Source organism: Amorphotheca resinae (genome assembly GCF_003019875.1).
Source record: "Amorphotheca resinae ATCC 22711 unplaced genomic scaffold M430scaffold_5, whole genome shotgun sequence".
Taxonomy (NCBI): domain Eukaryota; kingdom Fungi; phylum Ascomycota; class Leotiomycetes; order Helotiales; family Amorphothecaceae; genus Amorphotheca; species Amorphotheca resinae.
In genome coordinates this window covers 1300985-1318241 of record NW_020194475.1, presented here as the reverse complement: position 1 = coordinate 1318241, position 17257 = coordinate 1300985, and the positions used below count along the sequence as shown (strand labels likewise).

Sequence of the window (17257 nt, the reverse complement as noted above, 5' to 3'; positions counted from 1 at the left end):
CACGAGACATGTAGGCACGTGACTGTCCACCGCCCTAGCCCCACGCGATTTCTTCTGGGCGGTGTCCCGTGGCAGAATAATTTTGGGTTCTGAAAAAATCCTGGGCATCCAGACCGCTCCACAACACCTTTTGCCGCTCCCTCACAAACCCTCAACATAATACCACCCCCCGTGTTCTCGAGATCATAGCGACATCATGGCGGACGAAAGACTCAAGGGAATGGACCATTCCGAAGTCCATTACTTCAACAGGTGAGTTCTGCCGTGCCTCGATAACCACGCATGAAAGAAGGTACAATACTGATCGCGAACAGTTACAACCACCATGGTATGCGCAGCAAATATCTTGCAGACCAACAGAATATAATGCTAACGTGAATCTAGGCATCCATGAAGAAATGTTGGTGTGTACCAGCAGCTATGCTTCCCTCCCTTGACGACCTCGCTGACTCGAGCAGAAAGATGAGGTTCGCACTCGATCGTACATGAATGCGATCGTACAGAACAAGCACCTGTTCAAGGACAAGATTGTTCTCGATGTCGGTTGCGGAACTGCGATTCTCTCCATGTTTGTTTCTCCCTTGCGCCGCGTCTACCTGCAGTACTAACGAAAGCAGGTTCGCCGTCAAGGCAGGAGCCAAACATGTAATCGGTGTCGACATGTCTACCATCATCGAAAAGGCCAAAGAAATTGTCGAAGTAAATGGCATGTCAGACAAGATCACCCTTCTCCAGGGCAAGATGGAAGAAGTCGAACTACCATTCCCAAAAGTAGACATTATCATCTCCGAGTGGATGGGATACTTCCTGCTCTACGAGTCTATGTTGGACACGGTCTTGTATGCCAGAGATAAGTATCTGGTGCCTAATGGTTTGATTTTCCCTGACAAGGCCACTATCTTCATGGCTGGGATTGAGGATGGCGAGTACAAGGACGAGAAGATTGGCTGTATGTTGTCTTACCCATAATCCGCAAATCCTTGCTGACGGAGTGTAGTCTGGGACAATGTCTACGGCTTCGACTACTCACCCCTCAAGCAAACCGCGCTCACTGAGCCCCTCGTCGACACCGTCGAGATCAAAGCCGTCGTAACAGACCCAACCGCAGTCCTAACCCTCGACCTCTACACCTGCACAACTGCCGATCTGGCTTTCGCTATACCCTTCACACTCGATTGTCGCCGGGATGATTTCGTTCACGCGATCATCGCATGGTTCGATATCGACTTCACTGCCTGCCACAAGCCCATCCGCTTCTCCACGGGCCCGCACACCAAGTACACGCATTGGAAACAAACAGTGTTCTACTTACGGGATGTGTTGACAGTCCAACAAGGGGAGCAGATCAGAGGTGTTCTCGAGAATAAGCCAAACGACAAGAACAGACGTGATTTGGATGTTAAGATCTCGTACCAGTTGGTGACAGATGATAGCATGAGACAGGCGGAAGGTTCTTGTGAATACAAGATGTGTTGATGAGTGGGCGGTACGGGAGTGGGATGGGAATCTTCGCGGCTGTGAGCGCAGACCCTGGGCTTTTTTTTTGTAGATGATTTCTTTACTGGCTGGGAATATCCGCGATGGCGTTCTGAGCCTATGACTGAGAGATTCGAGGCCTGGAATAGGCCCTCTATATTCGATTTCAATGACGATGAAGGGCACCTTTCATGAATGGAGGTATGAAGTCGGCAGAGAGCTCCGAATAATTGCTGTTTTCTATTGCCAAGTGTGCGAGTTGCGAGTTTTCCCTTTGCAATCTGCCTTTACTTTTGGCGGAGAAAGATCTGTGAGGTCTGTGAGGTCTGTGGTCTGTGGTCTGTGGTCTGTTGTGCGTTGATCGTCTCCATTATCCCTGTTTAAGGCTCGGCCCGCCTACCGAGATCTTCCCCCCTCACTCTCACCTGATCCAGCCCCTGATGCGCCTCATTATGATGTCAACCATTGTGCAGAAAATCCTCATTATTCCAACCCATTGCCTCCCTCTCAAACTAAACCTCAAATCTTGAATGTCCGATGCGTTCCCTCCTAAACAAGCCTAGAGTCACATATCTGCCCCCCACATAACCCCCCTATCTTCCCTTCAACCCGTAGCCCTTCCTCAGGAAAGCAAAATGTCGACCGGTATCCCATCGATGACTCCACATATATCAAGCTCGGTTTCCAGGCCGGAAGATAGGGACATCAACACTGCAACCGGTGTGGAGCTCACCCCGCGGCAGAGGATAGCAGTGGGTAGTCTCTTAGAGGTATGCTCTCCTTTTTCCCTTAAGGTTCGGATATATCACATATATAAAACGAACCAGCTAGTCTGGGAGCCGCAGAAGCTAATCCGAGTAGCTATTCGCAGGACGACCGAGCTTGAAACACCTCCAGATCTGGACCGTATGTGCCACATCTCCTCCACTCATCTACCTCTCAGTTCTTCTTCTTACGCGGCACTATCTCTTCACGCAGACAGTAGAACTGAAGTAATAACCAGCGCCGACGCAGGATGATGCGAAATTCAACAACCCCCTAACCAAAGCCCAAGGCCGGCGACAGTACGAAGCGCAATGGTATGGTCTCGCGAAAGCATTCTCAGAAATCGTACGCACCACCTCCTCCCTCCCCCCAGATTTTATATATGTTATACACTTTTCCACCCCATCTCACCGTTCTGACAAGATCTCAAGGAACAACTCTCCCACACCGTTACCTCAGCTGGAAATCCTCTAACTATGGACCTCTCGACGCGTTATAAATTAAAGGGGATTGGGAAACAGCAGATTATTAATAGTGAAGTGAGGATTTTCCTGGATGCTCAGGGACGTATTAAGGAGGTGCAGGACAGGTGGAATCATACGTTACCTGAGGGAAGGGTCGCTACTGTGGGTTTACTCTCTTTTTCTTTTCTTCCTCCTGGGTGATGAGATGGAGAGGAGAGATGCTGACAGGGGTAGTTAGGCATTCAGGAATATGAACGCGATGGTCATACCAGCAATTGTGAGAGTACCGAAGAATCTAGCGGAGGAGAGAAAGATGGGTGGTGGATGAGGGATGGCTGTTTCTGTTTCGTAGGAGGAAAGGTGTGCTGGATAAGGGCTGGGATGGTTGGCGGTTGGTTATCCTGGTGTTCAGTTGGGAGAGTAAATCAAAAGTTTGGTGGATTTTATATATACCTTATGCATGACTATTAAATTGGGGTGTTTTAGGTTAGGTAGTACTGAGGAGGACCACCTATATAACCCAGAATCATCATTAGTTTCCGATAGGCATCCTGACGTGGATAGGAGGAAACTGGAATCATCTAGAGTGAAGTAAGCTAGCAAATCCCCCTCCTCTTCCCAAATCGTTTGGGACGTGACGTGTGGTTCGTGATGGATGTAGGTAGTTATAGGTTGCCGAAGTATTCTGGTACAATGGGCCATTTTGGCAAAAGGGAAGAATGGAACAATTGGAAGAAATGGAAGAAGAGATTGGGTCTGCCTAGGATTTTGAGCAGGGCTCAGACTGAAGTAAGATCTGTGGCGCGAAATGAGCGCGTGCTAGATGTAGGCTGGGCAGAAACCATGGGTTCCTGGGTTCTAAATCATAATATGTCTGAACCCATGGGTCCGCCAAGAATCCAAAACCCAACCCATGGGGACCGACCCATTGCGCAGCCTAGACGCCAAACGGTTCAGCGAGATTCTGTATACTTGAGTTATCTAACCCATTTCAATTATTCACAATCACTTGGAGACTATGTGCACTCGCACGTAAGCCAAGGAAGTTAGGTAGGGAAGAGACACAGGTAAGTACTTGTACAGGATCAGTACATGCTCAGGACTGCCAGGTTTCAACCGACCTGAACTCATAACTTCATAAGTCATAAATTCATTCTCCTATCTCACCTTTTCCCAAAGTCCCTAACACATTATCCAAATGCCGCATTGCCTTTTCCAAACTAGAGTACTCCCATGCTAACCTGCCCATCCTGCCCCTCACAAACGACACAAACCTTCTCACAGCAAGCCTCTCACTCTCGCTCTCGCTCTCATTCTTCACAACCCTCTCATCTCCCGTTGCCCCCTCGATACAAACCCTCAGTATCTCATCCAACTCCTTCTGTTTCCGCAAATCATCCCTTAGACCCTGAATCGCTTCCCGAACCCCCCTCTCATCCCAGCCCTCACATCCCCCTCCCCCCCTTTCCTCCAACAACGCCCCTAGCTCCCCCCAACTCCTCAGCGCCCGCTGCAACACCACCATCTTCCTCCCAAACGTCCCCGCCGCGCAATTTCTGACTCGACTCAAGATCCGCAAGAGCATCCTCGCCCTCGCCTCCCCATACCTCCTACTCCTCAGAATACTCCTCTCCTTCCGCGCTAGCAGCAACCCCACATTATTGCTGAACTGCGCAGTCTGGTACTCGAGTCTTCGGAGCCGATGGACCATCCCGCTGAGGTGGTGCAAGAGGACGTCGCGCTCGCGCGGCGTGAGGACGATACCAGGAGTGCGGGGTGGTGTGGGAATAGGTGATGGAGACGGTGAGCTGAGCTTACTATCGTGCTTGTGGATCACCTTCACTTTGGCGGCCACCTCTGGCGGTTCTGGGGTCCGGGAGGTGATCCATTGGGATAATCTGTTGCGTTTTCTGTGCGGGGCCTCAGCCTCTTTATTCGGCTTTGAGAAGCGCCGCTGGACGATGACCGGTGCGGTGCTGCTGTCTTCCTCTGGGTTTCCGTCCCCCTTTACCCTGGAAGCTTCCAATACGACAGGCGCAGAGCATTGCCGTCTGTGCTGCTTCGCCTTCTCCCCTTTCCTCTCTCGATCCAGATCGAAAATCCCAAGCACCACTTTCCAAATTTCTATGCCTGAATGCCGCGCCTGCGCTTTTCTTTCCGGCTGCTTCTTCCCCATCCCTTCCGCACTCAGCTCCTCAGCTATTTTCGGGGGCGTTGAAAACAGCTGCGAGAAGCGCGATCGCGACGCCATGGTAAGTGTATCGCCGTCGACATACATCTTGAGCTTCCGACGACCACGTGGGGTGCTTGTGCGCTAATGGTAAATCGGAAGTTCCAAAGACCCGTCCAGCGATTTCGATTCTTATCTCTCGCGCTCGGAAGCTCTCTGTATCCCCAACGATGCTTTCGTGCTCCAGATCCAGCGAGCGATTCTCGTCGATCCTGTCGTGCGAAGAACCAGATGCTCGGTTGGTGGGATTCTTTTTTTATCTCTTGATCCCCTCGGGAATCTTCTGTAACATTCCACAGGCGACTGCAGTCCAGATAACCCAAGGTACAAATTCCTCCCCACTCAATCACTATCTCTTGAGTGAAGAAACGTGGCGCAAAATAGAAAATCAAAATAAAATAGAAGAGGGATAGATAGATAGAGGAGTATAAATATTTTTAGAACCCGGGAAAATGGTAACGAGGGTCTGAAACGAGTCTCAGATCAGGACTGCTGATGCATCAGAGGGAACAAAAATGAGATAAAGAAATAAAAATAAAAATAAGACGAAAAAGCACTCTACGTAGACCCGGTGGCATTGATGGCTGTGAAACGCTCGAGTCAGCCATCCTGCGTACAGTGCGCCGTCGCGCGAGGGGCTGAGCAGAGAAAGGTGGGCGGTGTATGCAGGAGATAGGGGGGGTCTGCGCTTCTTCGTGTATTGGACGAAGGAAGGACAAGGGCTTTGACTGGGACGGGACAGGACAGGACAGGGCTGACGCATAAGACTTAGCCGCATGGCTGGAAAGGGGAGATGCTTGAAGTCTCAATATCATCGCTGGGATATCAATAAATATTGCACAAGTGCTCATATGCTGGAATATGCTGAATGTGGAAACGCAAAGGATTGGGAGGTGCGCACGGGATAGGGAAGGGATAGGGATATATGTAGGAGAAGAAACCTTTGGGATTGATAGGGCCGAGCGACATGGGAGGAATGAGATCTAGGGAACAGGAAAGCAGGTAGCCGCTTGTACATCCTTTTTCCCTCCACATTTCCGATCCGGCTTTGTCTTCCATTGTTTCCGTTGTATCCAGTAAATGTCCGCCCATTCCTTTTCCTTCCCAGATATATATCCATGCAATATTGTGAACTAGCGCAGGCTGTCGGCGACCGAAGTGAGTGATTCCTTTATTCTTCGTCGCCATCACCTCCAGCCTCAACCGCCTTCTCTTCACCCTTCTCCTCATCGCCTGTCTCTTTAGCCGCCTTCTTAGGCGCAGGGGCAGCTTTCTCATCGGCCTCTTCCTGCTCTTCCTGCTCTTCGGCCTCTTCCTCCTCTTCCTCCTCCTCATCTACTTCAGGGGCTGCTTCCTTGTCGCCATTAGCGGTCTTGGGAGCAGGCTCTGTTTTGCGCTTCTTGGCTGGGGGTGCAGCTTCTGTTGTACTGCATCAGTTCCAATTCCAAAAATTGAAGATAGATGCGATCAAGTGCGCAAATTGGGCATCTTGCAGGGTCCGGGCTGAAAATCCCGCATACCTTCAGGCTCCTCCTCTACCTCTACCTCTTCCTCTTCCCCTTCTTCATCTTCATCTTCCTCTTCATCAGATACACCGTCTTCATCTTCAGGTTCGGTTTCTTCATACCTATGATGCGACCGTTAGCTTGTGGTTGGCAGTTCACGACGATGACGTTCTGGGAGCTTCCAGCTGACGAAGCAGCTTTGCCGCTACTCCCATCGCATTTCATCCAATATGCTCTGGTTTACAGCTCTGTTGCGATGTCTGAAGCTCCATTGAGTTCAATTGAAGCCGCATAGCGTCTATGATGAAGTTTGGGGGCGCCAATAAGAGAGGGAAACTCACTCTTCTTCCTCCTCGCTCTCGCTGGGGAGCGCCACGAGCTCCTCATCATTCTTTCTCTTTCTAGTCGCCATTCTGTCTCTGTTCAATGGAGTTGAAGCTGTTGGAACCTGCAGCTCGAGTTAAAGACGGAGCTGTGCTGATGGTTGATACTGATAAGGATGTTGGTAAGTGATGGAAGCTGGGGGAGCTGAGAGGAGAGAAAGGTGAGAGCTGATTCGGGGGGGGAGAAGGGGGGGATGAGCTCAGCTTACGATTCGCGGGCAATTGGCCGTGCTGTGCCCCAGGCCCCCAGGCGCTTGGACCTGTATGCGGCCTTTCCCAATGCGACAAAGATATTTCGTCACCGATTGGCACTGATTAGAGGCCGCTAGGCTGCATGAGGTATGGATTGGCGTACGCTGAATAGGGCTTAGTGTGTCGCCTTAAATAAGCAAGCGACGGCAAAAGCTTGTGCAGACACCGGATACTCGAACATTCGGACACAATACCCAAATACTCCTCATCCGTACGACCGGCTGCGGGGATTTGAGCTTCGAGCCGGAGGGCCGTACCGCCACTTGTCTCGGGAATATTGGGGCTGTCATGATGAAGGCAAGCCCATTTTCTGCTCTTCTTTGTCTTGTTTTAACCCATAGCGCTATGCATGTCCTTCGAAGATCAAGTAGATCTTCTCCTGCCTCGGTATACTCTTTGATCCCCTCCATAAACTGGTCTCTCCAAGCTCATCACGAGACAAGAGCCCTTCTCGTACGGGATGTTGTCGAAAATCTGGTTTGCCTCTGACGGATCTTGAATCACGAGCTCTACCGCTTGAACTACTTTCAAGTGAGACCAGCGTCAAGGCAAGTTGCAAGGTATTGGACACATAATTCTCCTATACATGCTACTGCGGAAAGAACTTGTCTGCAGCAATCCAAGACATGCAGGTTGCGAATCATTCCTTGAGCCATGGTCCGTCCCAATACCTCATGGTAACAAGATTCCCAAACCATTGATGGGATATTTCGTGGAGCACTATCTCCGCAACGAGCTTCTTCTTTTCTAGTCCTCTGTCCTGGGTCAACGGGTAGTAAGGCGGTTGGCGCTTTCAACGAATTGACACCTGGCAAAGCATCAGCCAAACTCTCAGAATCGAGACCGACCCAAAATGAGTGCAAAGAGGTTGGTTCCAAGATCACTTGTATTGAACTGATGTATTTCTAGATAAATTCCTTTCTATCAACGCTTCTAAATCGCTCCCTGATATCGAAAATGGCACTTATTCCATGCACCGTCTTGTTCAAGAAAGATTCATCAGCAGTCAAATCGATGAGCCACAAAAACATGAGCCCTTGAATCTGGCGCTCGACATATTTCAACTATTTCAAGACGCGTTCCCGAGATATGATTCATTCCGGAATAGACTTCTCGATTCGTGAACTACCGTCTACGTGCGGTCAAGTACTACCGCATGTAGTCCGAATCGCTCATGTCTTCTCTGGCTTGAAGCCACAAGGCAGTCGGATCTTCCTCGATATGGCAACTTCTCTCGGAATGAGGAGCTTGGTGTGTCAGCAAATTACATCTCCAAACATATTCGAGATATAAATCAGTGCATATCCAAATCATGCCTCACACCTTCATGCTAGCAGTATTATTCCTCATGCAACCAACGACCCAAGGCGTTCACAAGGCAGGAGCGCCCTTGGAGATAAGGCTATTGCACACCACCTGTGCTACAATTAGTCTTCCTGGAACAGGTTCGTTCAAGGGCTCGGCGCCCCCGTCTTACCATATGGAAATAAAAGGTGACAGGTCTGGTCTCGTTGATTTGAACTCCGTCTTCTATTCTGGCTCTATGGGATTGTAGTTGATTAAGCAGGAATGACTCCGTATCCCCGTTTTCACCGTTGTGGAGTCCTGCCAGGAGTCAGTAGCCGCTCTCCCCATTGTGACGTAGGGAGGAATCGAAGATAGCCTACATGTCTATTCAGAGCTCTCGCCGTCAAGGGAACCTTGTTGCTTAGAAGCAGGTTCATAGGTAGGTGAAGGGGAGGAATTAAGAAGTCGTGAAAGGAAAGGTAGGAAAGAATTCGACAGACGGTGAGAAAGTAGCCCTTTCCATAGCAATCTCTATACTCCACTAATATGCCTCAGAAATTGACTCATAGTACGATCTGTCTATTTTAATAAGGTGAATCAGCCTAACAAGCAGGATCAAAAGGTTATAATCGTCGGCCTCATTCGGTTACGAGTCTCGAATCAACAATACATAATCTTCAGGCCGGTAACAGATTCCAATTTTTCGATAGTCAGGTTCAAGGCCATTTGTATGGTCCATGGGAGTTGTTTCCAAAGCGATATACAAATCTATCGCCTGATGAAGCAGCATTCTAGATTGGTTATCCTCAATCTTTCGTCCGATTCACCGTTGTCATTATCCTTTATCGCTGTCAACCTATTTTGCCGTTGTCAATCTAATAATCATCTCATTCTAGATTTCCTAATCGTGAGTCCTCAGATCGCTCTCAGGGAGAATATAACTCACCCCCAAGTACAATTTTCTTCCATGGGTGGTCTTGCCCTTTGTGCTATACTGCAGCCCTATCTATGAGACCGCAGCTGAATACCACTTTCATTCTTCGAATCATTTCCTCCTCTTTGTATTCCGATGAATTAGTTGATAAACATCAGGAATGCAATATGTTCAGTTCTATTCCTGATAAACCACAATGCCGTGGTTGAAGTTCCGATGGGTAGATTGAATGAAGCCGAAGACTTCTATTCATTTTGACTTCAGCTCTGTGTATATATCTAGTTTGTATCTGCAAATAAAGAGACTATCTCCGTACAGTATTGTATCCATTTGCAAAAACCTCTTAAGTTTCGGTATCGCGGAAATTCTGAACTCGGGATGAAGCTAAATATCCTGCAGCTATAGATACAGACCTCACACACCTCTCTCTTTTTCGAAAGCGGGGCCACAGACACAAGTCCTCCCATTTCTCCTCATCAACAATATCCAACTTCCTCCATCCCCCCTTCTTCTGTACCTCACCTTCCAAACCAGTTTCTCAACCCCACCACCGCCCAATTCAAGGCTGAACGCACGCACCCCCGGCCCAATAACCTCCCGCCACCAATGCATTTCAGGACCACATGTAACGTTAAACAACTCCTAAGAAGCAGCCCCGCCAGAATCTAGGATCGCTGCGTCCGGGGTGTCGATAAGGAAGGCGGCTGATGAAGATTTAGTGTTCGGATGGACGGACAGGGACAGGGGGGTGTGGATTGAAGGAATGGATTCCTTGAGGGGCGGAATATTAATGTAACTCTAACTCCCGAAAAGAAGAAAAGAAAAAAGAAGAGGGAAGCGGAGGGAAGTGAAGGAGAAGAAATAAAGGTATTGAGAAATCAGGTTCTTGGTGTCATTGATATTTGTGTAGGTATGTATAGTTATGTATACTGACCTGAGGTTGGTTACCCCTCCTCTCCCCATATAACCTCATCCTCCCGCAGTCTCCCGGAATCCAAGTCCCGCCCGCGCCATGGACGCCACCCAACAGCCGGCGCGCAGCTAGGAACGCAAGGCGCCTCGCTTGACACGCGGAGATCGATATAGAAGATCTAGATCGCAGGGTAATTGATGGAGTTTGCGCGTGAAGAGCCGGTTTGGAGAGGGGTGCTGGAAAGTGTTGAACAGAAGAGACTTTTGGTGATTGGGAATTGGGTAGGGTGTCCAAATAGAACACGGTAGTTGGGACGGGTGGAAAGGAGGAAAGAAAAATGGAAAATGAAATTGGAAGATCAAGAGAAATCGGGATACTGCGAGGTTTTACGACATTCAGTCATCGATTTTCATCGTTGTTTACCTTATACAAAACTCTATAGTTTTCGCATTATTCTACTGTACATAATGTCATATATCTGATCCGTCAATGCTCATATATATAGACTTTTGCACATCCATCGCCATTTCGCGAGGTCAGTCATTTTTCAATCCTTCAAAGCGCAGCGGGGGGACTGTTCCGCCTCAAAAACAAAAGCGGCAAGGAGCACTGTTTTATTACTGGCCATACTGATCCGTCGGCATGACCCCCCTCTCGAAGATAGGGCCGTGGTAATTCTTCCTCCCCCAGATGGCGTAGAAGACGAGGCCGATTATAACGCCGCCGCCGAAGACGAGCGCGGACCAGTTCATGGAGATGAGCGTGACGGGCACGACGGGCGGGAAGAAGGAGAAGACGATGGAGATAATGAGGAAGCACATGGAGAGGATGTTGATGATGAGGCCTGCGGGTCCAAGGGTCCAGGGACCCCAGACGATGGAGGATGGCTCCCGGGAACGCTTGATGGCGAGGAGAGTGATCGGGATGAAGTAGGAGGTGTATAGGCCGGCGATGGTGAGGGACACGATGGCGTTGAATGCGACGGTTGATGCGATGTTGATGATGCAGATGATGGCCGTGACAGTGGCGCAGAAGATGACGGCGTTAAGAGGCAGGGCGGTGCGCGTGTTCACCTATTCATGAATAATTAACAAGGCCGCCATCGACAGCACACTGCTTTGAAAGTACTCACATGAGACAGGAAATTTGAGAACGGCAGGCCTTGATCACGAGCAAAGGCCCAGGTTTGACGAGAAGAAGAGGCCAGGAAGCCGAATGTGGCGCAGATCACAAGAGTGATTAGGGGCGCCGTCATGGCAGATGTTCCACCAGTGCTGTTGGTGGCATTATAGAAGACCTCGATGAAATCGTATCCGGTGGGTGAGGTGAGAGCGGTCTCGAGATCGCCAAGGCAGAAACAGAAGGCGATCACCATAGCCAAGCCCAGAGTTCCATTGAGCAGGATGGTGCAGATCATGGACCATGGAACAATTGTCGAAGCATTCACGACTTCTTCCGCCATGTGGATTGGTCCGTCGTAACCTGGAGAACAGATCTGTTAGGCATGAAAGCAAAAGGTTCAAGAGTGCTTACCGATAAACGGAAGATTGGTACTGATTATGCCAACGAAGAAGGCTAGTCCACCAGACGAGTATCCAGACGTATCTCCCGCATCGATGAAATTCTTGAAGACATCCGCAGCCGAGCCATGGGGGGCAAGGTAGACAAGGGGAATCAGGACAGCGAAGAAGCCCAAAGTGTGGATGATGAGGATGAATCTGTCAGATATCAGTAACTATTGGAAGCACAGATGATTGAGATTCTTCACCCTTCAATCTTCGGCAATATCTTTGCGCCGACAGTGTTCACAATCAGGACGAGCAAGAGTGCTGCCCACATGATGAGGGTTCCCTGCCACCGTGGGGCCCCGTAGTTTGAATCATTAAGAACCAGGAGTCCCTGAATCATCGTTGCGCCAAAGAAGACTCCGGCAGCGCTGTTTGCGTTCCAACCGATTGTCGACACCCATCCTGTGATCCAGCTCAGAAACACCGAGTACTTCTTAGGCGCCAGCATAGCCACAAAGTGATACTGCCCTCCAGATGTCGGGAACCTAGGTCACTAATTAGACGGCGGCCTCTGGAACGCGCAGACCCGGAAACGGTGGACCATACATCGAGACCATCTCTGCCAGAGATGCGGCGGTAGCAAGGGAGCCAAAAAAGCAAAAGATAAAGCCGTAGACCAAGGTGACGGAACCCCCATTAGACATGGCAGTGCTGTTGGAGCTAGAACCTCATCATTCATTAACGGTGATCGAGGGGTTGTGGGGTGGGATTAGATGGCCCCATACAAAAAGACGGCCTCCCACGAGCACATCATGGTGGTGGTGAAGCCGAGCATAGAGATAAAGCCAAAGTTTCTCTGCTTCGTCAGGGATGAATGGTGCATGCGGAGATGAGCGTAAACGTACGGTAAAGCGCTGCTTCTTGCCAACTCCTGCCATATCTGCCTGATCCTGGGACGTCGAGCCAGCGGCGATGGTTAGGCGATGTGGTGAGACAGGACTCTCCTCAACGGAGAGCTCACCATCTTTGAACGCCATGGTGAGGAGGGCTGGGGAGTGAGGGGAGGAAGAAGAGAGAGGAAGGAGTTGGGAGACGGGGAAGAGGCGAAGAAGACAAGAAAAATAGGAAAGTAACGATATATGGTAGATAGTTGCAACTTGCAAGCAAGAATCGAGGAAGTTGAAGAAGGATACCACTTCAGAAATAGATACGGAAGATTTGATTTGACATGATATGGAGGGGTCTGTTTTTTTCACATTGCGGAGAAGGTCCGTCCTATCTCGTGTCTCTGTCCTACCTCTGCACCTAAAAACACCGAGTCCTGGTAAGACCTGGCCAGTCCTGGTACAACTTTGTCCTGGGCCCTGGCGTGTGCTGTGAAGAGGAAGAAAGACAGAAGCCAAAATCCAGCGGAGATCTCTAAATTCTGATTGGCCTGTTCCATCCCGTGCCGCCGCAAGGGTCAGAAACCTGGGATGTACGTCGGCTACTGCAGCCTACGGAAACCTACTACGCACTACGGCGGGGCAGGGTCTCAGTGCTAGCTACTATCACTAGACCGCTCCCAGCCTAGCGTAAACTTTGCTGCAACCTGCAAAGCCAATCCCTCCAATAACTCAACTCCTCAGCGGACTCCAGATTGGAGTTGCAACTATCGCCAGTTGAGCCTCCCGTCCAGTCCTGCAGACACGTAAGGATGGAGCCGCGCCCACCGCAAATATTCACGTACACTCCATTGCCACGATGGTGAATCGGAAGCACGTAGATCCTTGGACGCCTGCATACATCCATGTTCTCGATCCATGCTCCTCGGTTTTCTGGGGTCCGACGAGGTCAGCCCGCGCCTGGTAGTACCATGACTGGCGTGGAGGGCTGCTATTTGGGCTGCTATACTAGGCTAGCACCAAGGGCCAAGGCTGGCAGCATTCCGTATGGTCGTGCAGGTTGTATCATGGTAGTATCATGTACAGAGAGGACTGCATGTCTGTCCCTGCATAGAACGAGGTTACGGCCTTACGATCGAATGTCACCACTGGGTAAATTCTACGAAGTAGTATTCTACGCCCCTTCTACAAGGTACGCTAGAGCTCTTCTACCCTTCTATTGCGTCTTCTACCGTCCAAGAATACGAAGTCATAATCTGCCCTCTCCGACGCCACCTCGAACTGTTTCTACAGAGCTCTTATCTTGGACCTTGGGCCGGGTGGCTTCGTGTAACAGATACGTACAATGCAGGTACAGGACATTGGACGCGGGTCAATAATCCGTGACAATGAGCAGAGAAAGTTGTAACACGAGTCCCGTTGCAAAAGAAGTCAAGAGAGACACAGGACAGCTTGGCAAGAGAGAAGCCTCTCCCCTCCTGACGTCCTTTTTACCTGCGTATGTGCCTTTATCGTCCCCAGATGTCCCATGTTTAATGCACCATGTATGCCTTCTTCCCCTCTCTTAACCCCCACCCCCCCTTCGGATCTATCTTGTCCCTCTTATCTCTTATTTTCTCTTTCTGTCCTCTCTTGAAGTATTGTCTTCTCCCTTGAACTCTACTATGCTTCTTGTCTTCATCTTCAGTCAAGGATGAGCCCTCGGGCCATAAATACAGAGTAGGAACCATTACTCTGCCCATTCCCCTCCCCGGCCGGATGGTAAGACCCTCGAATAGGATTCAATTGATCGTCCGTGGCGGATCGGCCATATCACGGTACATGTTTCCAGGATCCTGCCCCTTGCATCTTATGTCATTCTCCGACCTCCTAAGTCTATTACTGGCCTACCAACCTACCAACATGATAATTATTCCTCTCACAGCTTAATCCAGTTATCGGGTGCGGGCCCTGGGCCCCGATCATGCATGCATTGCTAGCTCTTAGGACACCACCATCGCTCTCATCACGTCGATCATGACCCTAACTAATACCTACGACCTCCTTCGTTGCTATACGTAGGACGCGCTACTCCCGAACTTAATCCATGGGTGCTCGATTTGGATTTTTGAGATGTTGATATCTTCTCTGCATCGCAGAATACATATATGCAGTATATTGACGCCTCATCCTGCTCTCACCTCGCGACAATTGGCAGTCAGGAAACGTGCCTTCTTTACGCTTTGAGATCCCTCCCTATGGCCAGAAATGGTCCAAATGGGGCAAATCATGTGCTGGTTACCGCTGATAATATCGGCCCCGTCCTGGCCATTGTCACCTGGTTTCTGCTCACCATGATGATTGTCGCCATCTTCTTCAGGATGGTGATCAAGCGCTTTGTGAGGCGGCGCTTGACCTCCGACGACTACCCGGTTTGCGCAGCATTGGTAAGACTTCCAGGCAAATACCCCTCCATTCTCTATTACAGAAATCTAATGTCTGCTCTACAGCTGTTCGGCATTGCCCAATCAATTGCTGTCTCTATATCGATAAAGGATGGCCTTGGGAAACGCAAAACGTCCCTCAATCCTGCTAGTCTCACCAATATTCAAAAGGTGAGTTTGGATGAGAGGCTTGGGTGAGGATGCTGCTAACCAAGGTACTATCCAGACCATTTACGCTGCAGATCTATTGTTTATACTAGGTTGTGGTTTTGCCAAAATATCAATCCTCATGCTGCTCGGACACTTGAGCGTATCCAAGGTACACATCAGGATTACGAGGATTACGATATACGTCACCGTAGCTTGGATGACAGCCGCCTTCTTTGCACTCGCTTTCCAATGCGGTATGCCTCATCCTTGGGCCACACAGTCAGGGCGTTGTTTTGATAAGGTGAGAATTTCAACTCTCTCGCCGATGGCTACGCTAACTTCCCGCAAGTTTGCGTTCTGGGTCGCCATCGCGCCCGTTGATATCATCATAGAACTTGTGGTGGTGAGCCTACCAGTTTTCATGATGGCGTCGGTGAAAGTAGCTTTCTCTAGGAAGGTTGTCGTTGTCGTGGCCTTCTTTTTCCGAATAGCGTATGTATATTACTACTCTCCCCCTATGATCTTATCACCTGCATCTCCCTTCTACTCCCCGCTCCGGTATCAAGAATAGTTAATAACACTCACAAGCGTCGCCGTCCTCGTCATCGTCCGCGTCTGCCTCCTCCACACCTACCTATCCTCATCCGACTTCGTCTTCGACTACGTCCCCAGCGGCATCGTCACTCAAGCCCTACTCAGCATCTCCATCACCACCGCCTGCATCCCGACTCTCAAGCCCTTCCTCGACAGCTTCGACTCCGGCCTGCTCGGCGTCGGGCTCAAGAGCGAAGCCGAGCACACCAGCAACAGCTATGAGCTGCGCAGTAGCCGCGCCAGCAAGAGCGTGCTCCGCTCGCGCACCCGCGACGTCGACAACGACCTCGAGCTTGTCCCCGAAGGCACCACTGGCTATATCGCCGCCGTCAGCGGCCACACCGCGCGCCGCCAGCGCCGCGACAGCCACAGCGTCAGCCTGGATTCCGGCAAGAGCGACGCCATGATTATCAAGCGCACGGATCACTGGGCCGTGCAGTACGATTCCAGCGAGCCGACGGCGCAGAGCAGCGTCCAGAGCGAGGGTGAACACTTGGATGAGGAGCGGTAGGGAGGTTGGGTGGGGGAAGGGTGGAGGGGAGAGGGAGTCTTGGGAGGTTTTTCTTTTTCCCCCCCTCTTTTTGCCGGGCAAGGAGGGGGCTGGACGGGCACGAGAACTGAACGAAATAATGGGCTAGAGATCGGAAACTGGAGATCGGAGACTGGCGTTCTGGTATCTGGATCATCATCAATAGCAAGGGTCACAAAACAAAGGTAGGTAGTGTAGATAGTCTTTTTGTTATCACTATATTTAGCGCTAGGCCCAGGCCGACCGACTACTCCCCGGAATAGGGAGCTGGCCGCACTGTAATTACTGTAGTTGCCTAGCCTAGCCTATAGCAAGGCGCTTTTACTCTGGATGGAAGTTGAGCGCTTCGTGCTGTATGCATCTCTGTCCCAAGGATCAGCCCCGCGAACAGCATACTGGATTCGCGCAGCGCCAATGCCAATCGCCAATGAGGGAAAAAGCAAAGACGAAAACGCGGAAACAAAAGAAAAAGGGAAAAAAAAGAAATCAGCAGCCGATCCAAAAGAAAAGAAAAAGAAAAAGCAAATACGGAATCGAAACTAGCGTGACGGCACAGCACCGGGTAGCTACTCTGTAAACCTGGGCCATGCATCATTGATGCGGGAAGATCAGGAGCAGGACCAACGGGTTGGGGAGACGCCTCGTACTGTAAAGCCGAGGCAAACCGGGTTTTGGATGGGGATTGATGCATGCGCATGTGCTTTGAGAAATGAAGAAGGGGGTTGGAGGGGGATTGGTCGATTAGCCTTGTGGTAAGGGGGGGGTGTGGACCGTGGAGGGACGGAGAGGGGAGCAATTCAATGATTTCCTCTGTTAGAGGGTAAAAGAAAACATGGAAATATGAATGAAAGCTGTTCTTGAATAGAGTGATCTATTTAGTGTAAACGGGGGGAGAGGGGGTGTTTGAACGGAATAGAATAAATTTGGATAAAAGACTGCAAAATAGAGGGGGTTAAATGG

The 17257-nt window shown here is 50.2% G+C and overlaps 6 protein-coding genes across 6 annotated transcripts; 3 read left to right on the top strand and 3 right to left on the bottom strand.

The window, feature by feature from the left end:
• Nucleotides 1–134: 134 nt before the first annotated feature.
• M430DRAFT_120179 (hypothetical protein) lies at nucleotides 135–1924 on the top strand. The gene is made up of 6 exons (XM_024861770.1): nucleotides 135–252; nucleotides 315–328; nucleotides 385–404; nucleotides 459–568; nucleotides 618–949; nucleotides 998–1924. The coding sequence occupies exons 1-6, from the start codon at nucleotides 197–199 to the stop codon at nucleotides 1474–1476; spliced, it is 1011 nt and encodes a 336-aa protein (XP_024721704.1). The 5' UTR covers nucleotides 135–196; the 3' UTR covers nucleotides 1477–1924.
• Nucleotides 1925–1978: 54 nt separating this feature from the next.
• Nucleotides 1979–3247, top strand: M430DRAFT_138905 (hypothetical protein). Its single transcript, XM_024862583.1, has 5 exons — nucleotides 1979–2246; nucleotides 2338–2382; nucleotides 2491–2586; nucleotides 2673–2867; nucleotides 2944–3247. Exons 1-5 carry the CDS (start codon nucleotides 2112–2114, stop codon nucleotides 3031–3033), a joined length of 561 nt encoding a protein of 186 aa, XP_024721703.1. The 5' UTR covers nucleotides 1979–2111; the 3' UTR covers nucleotides 3034–3247.
• A 587-nt stretch (nucleotides 3248–3834) lies between these two features.
• Nucleotides 3835–5374, bottom strand: M430DRAFT_34711 (hypothetical protein). The gene has a single exon (XM_024866601.1). The coding sequence runs from the start codon at nucleotides 4981–4983 to the stop codon at nucleotides 3856–3858; it is 1128 nt and encodes a 375-aa protein (XP_024721702.1). The 5' UTR covers nucleotides 4984–5374; the 3' UTR covers nucleotides 3835–3855.
• A 732-nt stretch (nucleotides 5375–6106) lies between these two features.
• On the bottom strand, nucleotides 6107–6953 carry M430DRAFT_58266 (hypothetical protein; the record flags this gene model as incomplete). The annotated part of the gene is made up of 3 exons (XM_024868718.1): nucleotides 6782–6953; nucleotides 6456–6562; nucleotides 6107–6354 (listed from the first exon to the last, which is right to left on the bottom strand). Exons 1-3 carry the CDS (start codon nucleotides 6850–6852, stop codon nucleotides 6107–6109), a joined length of 426 nt encoding a protein of 141 aa, XP_024721701.1. The 5' UTR covers nucleotides 6853–6953.
• Nucleotides 6954–10618: 3665 nt separating this feature from the next.
• On the bottom strand, nucleotides 10619–12861 carry M430DRAFT_34710 (hypothetical protein). Its single transcript, XM_024866600.1, has 7 exons — nucleotides 12623–12861; nucleotides 12503–12573; nucleotides 12324–12437; nucleotides 11978–12262; nucleotides 11743–11927; nucleotides 11342–11691; nucleotides 10619–11282 (listed from the first exon to the last, which is right to left on the bottom strand). The coding sequence occupies exons 1-7, from the start codon at nucleotides 12752–12754 to the stop codon at nucleotides 10827–10829; spliced, it is 1593 nt and encodes a 530-aa protein (XP_024721700.1). The 5' UTR covers nucleotides 12755–12861; the 3' UTR covers nucleotides 10619–10826.
• Nucleotides 12862–14723: 1862 nt separating this feature from the next.
• Nucleotides 14724–16602, top strand: M430DRAFT_34709 (hypothetical protein). Its single transcript, XM_024866599.1, has 5 exons — nucleotides 14724–15027; nucleotides 15091–15195; nucleotides 15251–15475; nucleotides 15524–15666; nucleotides 15763–16602. Exons 1-5 carry the CDS (start codon nucleotides 14839–14841, stop codon nucleotides 16277–16279), a joined length of 1179 nt encoding a protein of 392 aa, XP_024721699.1. The 5' UTR covers nucleotides 14724–14838; the 3' UTR covers nucleotides 16280–16602.
• Nucleotides 16603–17257: the final 655 nt, after the last annotated feature.